The 7,466-nt window shown below is 30.7% G+C and overlaps 1 protein-coding gene across 1 annotated transcript; it reads left to right on the top strand.

Annotated features, from left to right (window-relative positions):
- The first annotated feature begins 682 nt into the window (after positions 1-682).
- On the top strand, positions 683-2,843 carry LOC107901676 (polyphenol oxidase, chloroplastic-like). The gene has a single exon (NM_001326909.2). The coding sequence runs from the start codon at positions 811-813 to the stop codon at positions 2,605-2,607; it is 1,797 nt and encodes a 598-aa protein (NP_001313838.2). The 5' UTR covers positions 683-810; the 3' UTR covers positions 2,608-2,843.
- Positions 2,844-7,466: the final 4,623 nt, after the last annotated feature.

Raw genomic sequence — 7,466 nt, 5'->3', positions numbered from 1 at the left:
ATGCAAACTAAAATATAATATAATAGGTTTTGTCGTATTTTTATCCTTGATTTTCCTGTCCCGCAATATCTTCTTTGCTGGTGAATGAAGCCCATGTTATCTATATCGACCCACTTGCACATAATGCATTAATTAAATTCAACTAAATACCAAAAACAGTATGTTGTTCTTTTTCCCGCTCAGAAAAAAGATATTAAAAGCAAAATGTCAAATCAACCTACAAAGCATCCCTTTCAAATGCACTCAATAATGCCCCAATTGGAGCAAAAATAATTACTGATCAGAATTTACGCCTATGAAAATGCATATTTTTGTATATCATTTCAAAATATATAAAAAAATTAATAAAATTCTAAAGAATATAAAGATTTTTTAAAATAATAATTTTGAGACTTAAATTAGTTAATTAATTATTTAAATTTATTATGGTAAAGTATATATATATTTTAAAAATATTCAGATATATATGATTTTAAATTTATGCGCTCTAAAATAGAATTAATTAAGATAAATTGATTAGTGAGGAAGAAAATTTCGCTGCCCTACTGTGTAAGATTTTAAATCCACATTTGTGAAAATTTTATTGGGTTTTGACTAAAAAAAATTGACTGGTCTGCTATGTTGATTTTTCTAATAATCGAGGCAGCATGCTCTATATATTAGCCATCGAATTTCACTTTGAACATAACTAGTTCCGACAGGTCCCATTCTACTTTATCCCTATTGTTTGCAACCACAGTATTTTTATCTTGCTAAAGGCACTTCGATTTTGGGTTACCAATTTCCACATAAAAAGCTTAATTCACGGCAATGGCTTTCCCTGTCGTCAATTCACCACCATCAAACCCCGTCATTCTTCCCAGTTCCTCCATTCCAACTTCATGCCTTCCCAAAACATCACAACTTTTCATATTCAAGATGAAAAAGCCTTTCTCCAAAAACCTAGTGTCATGCAAAGCCAGCAATGGGAACCAAAACAATGAAGGCTCTTCATCTCTCAATAGCTTCGATAGAAGGGATATTCTTCTTGGCCTAGGAAGTCTGTATGGTGCAACCAACCTTGTGAGTGACCCATTTGCATTGGCAGCCCCAATAGCCGCCCCTGACCTCTCGCTTTGTGAGAATTCAACGGTAACATCTTCAAGTTCAGGAACCAGCATAAGTGTCCCTTGCTGCCCACCAAAAACAACAAATATTCTAGATTTCAAACCACCTCGGTTTTCCACGATACGGTTAAGGCCGGCAGCACATTTAGTTGATGCTAACTACTTGGAGAAATTTACAAAGGCCATAGAGCTGATGAAAGCTCTTCCTGATGATGATCCTCGTAGTTTCAAGCAACAGGCCAATGTTCATTGTGCCTATTGCAATGGGGCTTACGATCAAGTGGGGTTTCCGGATCAACAACTTCAAGTTCACTTCTCATGGCTTTTTTTCCCATTCCATAGGCTATATCTCTATTTCTACGAGAGGATTTTGGGGAAGCTGATTGGTGATCCAAATTTCGCGATGCCATTTTGGAACTGGGATTCTCCCCCAGGAATGGCTATCCCTAAAATATATGTAGACCCTAACTCTCCACTCTATGATGAAAAGCGCAACGTGAACCACCAACCACCCAATATGCTCGATCTTGATTATGCTGGCACTGAGGAAGAATTATCGAAGAGAGATCAAATAAAAAGTAACCTCAGTGTCATGTACAGGCAAATGGTAACCTACAAGACCGCTTCTCTTTTCTTTGGAGCGGCGTACCGTGCCGGCGATGATCCCAGTCCAGGAATGGGTTCAATTGAGAACAATCCTCACACCGCCGTTCACCGGTGGGTTGGTGATAAGCGACAGCCATTTTCTGAAGACATGGGGAACTTCTACTCTGCTGGTAGAGACCCATTGTTCTTCGCTCATCACTCCAATGTCGACCGATTGTGGAGCATTTGGAGAACATTACCAGGGAAGAAGCGAACTGATTTCACTGACACAGATTGGCTCGATTCCTCGTTTCTTTTCTACGATGAGAACGCAAATCTGGTTCGAGTCAAGGTTCGTGATAGCCTTAACATGAAGACTTTCGGATATGATTACCAAAAAGCTAATATTCCATGGCTCAAAAACAAGCCAAATCCTCGAAAGTCAGGTCGGGGTAAAAGTGGTGGTCAAGCAGTGGCGGCCGAAACAAAGAACATCACCCCTATCAGTAATGCCTTCCCTATAGCCTTAGACAAACTAGTGCGCGTTGAGGTTCCAAGGCCAAAGAAATCGAGGACTAAGCTCGAAAAGGAAGATGAAGAAGAAGTTTTGGTTCTACAAAACATTCAACTAGACCGAGATGCAGCAGTGAAGTTCGATGTGTACATTAATGATGAAGACGACGAGACACCGACTGAACCTGAAGATTCAGAGTTCGCTGGGAGCTTTACGAATCTACCGCATAACCATCACAAGACTGGGATGAAGCTTAACACCAACTTAACATTGCCATTAACAGATTTGTTGGAGGATTTGAATGTTGAAGGTGATGAGAGTATTTTGGTGACTTTGGTGCCTAAAGAAGGAAAGGGTCTGGTTTCTATTGGTAACATTAAGATCGACTACATCCGAGATTGATGATCAGTTAATTTGCCGACTCTTCGGTCGCTTACTGAAACATTTTGCTTCGTGAATTTGTTTCCCCTGTTTTTTGCATCAGTCTTTTTAGTTATAAATAAGGCCACTGCTATAGAATCCTTTGTATGGTGTACATGTTCTTTGCATGGAAACCTCTTTCTTGGATTTGATTTTTGGGATGATGGATACCGTCTTTAATTATTAAAACCAATAAATAAACGTTGATTTAATTTTCCAAAAAAAATTAAAAAAACTTTAATTTTAATTCCATTATAAAATAAATATCGGCAAATAAGTGGAGATTTTACATTTCACCATAGTGAGAAAGATTTTGAGATAACTGGGCCTAGAGAAATTAGAACCTGGCACAATTCATCCCAAGAAAACCAGTTTGGATTTTATGTTTGGAATCAGATAATGGATGAGAAATGTTAATTGTTTGTGTTTAATCATGAAAAAGAAACTTGAAACTGCTCATCTAATTCTGTAAGGAAAAATATGACGTTTTTGTCTTTTATTATTTTTATATGAAATTATTAAATAAAACAATTAAAAATTATTACTTAAAAAATTAATATCTAAGGATGAAATGGAGGTTGATAGTATCATTTTACTTATAATTCAACTGTTAGAATAAATTTTTTTATAAATATAATTTTTTTTAGTTCATCCCTACTGTGGATGTGATTTGGGTTAGTTTAATATTGTTTTTGGAAAGTACTTTTGAGAAGTTTTAAAAAGTTTGATTTAAATTTTAAGTGTTTAGTATTACTGTCAAAAAGTTTTTTTTAAGAAATAAAATATCCATTTTGGATATGGTATTATAAAGTAACAAATATATATTTAAATAACGTTCAAGTTAGTTAATATTATGATATTTTAGCAATAATATAAAAAATAATTTATTATAACTTGTTGTTAATATTTTAATATATGAAATATAAATTTTAAATATTTTTAAGCAATTAATATTAATTATTTATAAAAATAATTAGAATATATAAACTATATTTTAAATATTTAAATATAGCTATTAAATATCTTTAATTAGATATTAACACATTTGTATTATTTTAAGAAGTGTTTTTTATTTTATTTTTAATCAATGATTTTATTTTAAAATGTAATTTAAATATATAACCCATATTAGATATTAACATAACATAAAAAAATATAAACCTAACAAATTAAAATATTATATCTATTTGGATTAAAATTTTAAAAAGGGGTAATATTTTATATACCAAATATAAATATTAAAAATTTTATATTAGCATTTGTAATTTAAAGTGAATGAAAAATGGGAGAACAAAAATGGAGGGATGAAAAAGTAATAATGCTTCAAGAAATGCTATTGGCTCAAGAAAAGCTAAAAAATTTAGCTTATGAGTAACAATGCTTTTTAAAAGCCAGTCTTTTCAGCCAAAAGTTACTCGTTTAACACAAATTTTTTTCAAAAAATGCTTTTAAAGCTAAAAATATTCTTTTAAGCATTGTTAACCACAACTTTAACTCAAGTATATTTTTACCGAGAAAAATCAATGTTTCATATTTGAAGAACTTTTCCATTTTAGGCCAAGTTAAAATATAATAGCCTGTTGCTACTAGTTGAATCTTGACAAAGGTTATTTGAAATAAGATATCTTACTTAGTATTAGAGTTAGAAAATTATTTTAAGGGGGTCGGAATTAAATTATATATTTTTACGATAGTAAAAATTTAATTTCACCATTTTAATAGTCTATATTTTTATAATTTCTAAAAGATTACATCAAATTTTTATTATTTTTTGAGGTTAAAGTGTAATTTTACCATTATTAATTTAAAATTTTATAAATTTTAAATAGCCTAAAAAATAGAAAATTTTCCATTTTAGAGGGGTTGGGGCCAACCCCCATTGACTCCACCACTGAGCAAGGTCCAACTTACAAATTAATAATGAATATATATTATTATATTAAATTTAATTATAAAAATAAATATTAATATAAAAGTATTTTCTACATTTAAAAAAAAGGCATGTTAAGACTTAATCGTCATCGATATTATTGTCAGTGCAAGAGTACGTGAATTTGAGTGTACTAAATTACGTTTATTTTCTTATTTAAGAGTTGAGAAGAACTATACCTAATTTTTATATATATATATATATATAAACAAGATGCTATCACATTAAATATGGTACATTATATTGGAAATCTTTTATCTCTGTATTATATAAAATCAACTTCTTTTTTGACAAAATATAGCCATATGGCGTAAAAGTGATTATAAGGGAAATAAATAAGATTAAAGTTATCTATTTTTTAACTTATTATTTCTTATGTCAAAATCATTTTTTATTTTTTATATTATATCCAATTAGATATTTTTACACATTTTTTAATGTTTTAGATTATTATATTTATTCTCTTTTCTTTTTTATAATTTCTAACTAACAAATCTAACATTACCTATATCTATCTATAATATAAACTAACTAGTGAAAGAGTCATAAGAGTAAATGAGATCATAATAATATTTTTAATTTATATATATTTTTATATATATTAATAATTTTAGCTCTTAAAAAAGTAAATTATATGTAATATGTATTTATAATTCTAAAGACAAAAGTTTGAGTAAATATAGGTTATTTGAACATTTCATCTTAAATAAACTTGAGGAAAATTAAAAATGGGGAATTTAATTAAATTACTTTTAAATATATATATATATATATAGTATGTTTTTCATTCATTTCAATGTATGATAATTTTAAACGTACATTTTTTTCAATAAATTTCACTTTAGTCCCTTTCTTTATTTTTTTAACTTATTTTTTCAATAAATTAAAAATACAATGAAAAAATTAAAAACGTTAATTTTTTGCTATCAAATATTAATTTATGTATATCTATTTATACGTTTACACATTCCACTACAAACTTAAATAATTAAAGATGATCTAAAAGTTTAAAATAAAAATAATTAAATAATAATTTCTTAACTTTTTAGAACATGGATTCTTTACACAATTTTAATATAAAAATAATCAAGTAAGTGAGATTTAAAAATATTCATTCAAAAATTGTAAATTGCATAACATGAAAAGTTTTTAAATAATACGTTACATACATGACCCCATTTTTATTTGTATTCCGTTTACCTCATTTTTTTTTCATTAATGTTTGAAAATTTGAAGGGTTCATGTACCGATTAAATTTGAATCCTATCAAGAATCTGCTTTTTTTATATTTGATTTTCCCTATTAGTTTAAGGTCAATAATAATTGAATATGCCTCCTTAATAATTGGAAAATATTCGTTTAAAATATTGTTTTTGAAAGAACTTCAAATAGTTTCATGCTTATAGGTTTGGGAAGGATTATTTATTTTCAGCTTCTTTTTTTTTTAAAGGAAACAAGAATTACATTAACTTAAAACCTATGAAATCTCTCTAAGTGAAACTGTAAATAGTAGTAGACCTTCCTCTCTATCGAAAGTTATTTTGGTTATGTAATTCGTATCTTTGTTCTCTTCTCTAGAAATATGTTGTAACAACTACTAACCAAACTTCATTAGGAGTAGATGAATCCGTGAGATTAAAGCGGTATTCGAGGATGACAAGGAGGATTCTTGAATAGCCTTTGTAACCTTCACATTGTCGATCTGAATCAACAGTCTCTCATAATTCTGACTCTGCGACATGTTCAAACCATCAAATATTCTCTATAGTATAGCCTCGAAAATTGAACACTTCCCCAAGGACTTGTTGAAGCCTAATAGCCACTTTCCTACATGGTCTTGCAGAACTCCTCCTGAAGTAGCGATTTTGAAATATTTCTTGAGGTGCATCTGTATTTAATTGAACCCATCCATCCTTCCGAAGAATTGTCTCCCTTTCTTGTCGCCACTTGTACTAGCTATTGATCTTATTTAAAAAACCATGTTGCTTAGCCCAACTATAAGAGAACTTTAAAGCTTCACTAGCACTCCATGTTGTACCTTGGAAAATAAAAAGGTTTCTATTTTTCTAAATGCGCCATGCTAGGATACCGAAGAGGGTCACCCATTCCATCTCTCCCATCATCAAGCTCTCCTTGTTTTGCACTAGCCACTCATGGAGGTTACCTGAGAAAAAACCATAATCATTTATTTGAAGGAATGACCTGCAACTAGATTTCTTTTTCCCACGGTACAATCTCTAATGGCATGTAAAATGTCCTCTCAATCAAATCCACACACTACACAAGATTCATCAATAGCAATATTGTGCCTCACCCGTTTCATATTAGTGAACAACCTTTTTTTGAGCACAAGCCAAATGAAGAGTCTAACTCTTTGGGGTCCTTGAAATTTCCATGAGATATTCCAATTAGTATCCTTAGGATCCCAAGAACTTCCCTTTAGCTTGCAATAAGCACTTTTAAAGGAAAATAGTGCCCGTAGAGTGCCTATCCATGCGATCTTATCAAGTCCCGTTGAAGGATGTAGAGGCGGTATACTTACAATTCGTCTAATAGTCTCCACAAGGACCCATAAGTGGAATATGTCAAGATTCCAAGATGCATTCTCTGTGGTCAAGTCCTTAAGATTGCACTCCAACTCAAGGTTGTCATGAGATGAAATTTGACTTATTAAAGATCCTACACCCGGAATCCGTGGATCCTATCAACACTTGATCATAGACCAATTTCCAACTGACTAGAATAAATTCTCTCTCAATAAAGGACAAACTTTAAAGAGGGCACCCCATAAAAAATAACACCTACTTCAAACAATGCTTTCAAGCAAATATTCTTTTATCTCATATTTCAACCGAAGTACTGTAACCCACAAAGTAGATGAGTTAGTCACAACATTAAACCCCAATTTAAG

Source organism: Gossypium hirsutum, chromosome D06 (genome assembly GCF_007990345.1).
Source record: "Gossypium hirsutum isolate 1008001.06 chromosome D06, Gossypium_hirsutum_v2.1, whole genome shotgun sequence".
In the NCBI taxonomy this organism is placed as follows: Eukaryota; Viridiplantae; Streptophyta; class Magnoliopsida; order Malvales; family Malvaceae; genus Gossypium; species Gossypium hirsutum.
This window is presented reverse-complemented; position numbering and strand designations above follow the sequence as displayed.

What these genes read in the sequence shown, in the direction of transcription:
- LOC107901676 (NM_001326909.2), top strand. Translation starts at nt 811, where the DNA reads ATGGCTTTCCCTGTCGTCAATTCACCACCATCAAACCCCGTCATTCTT.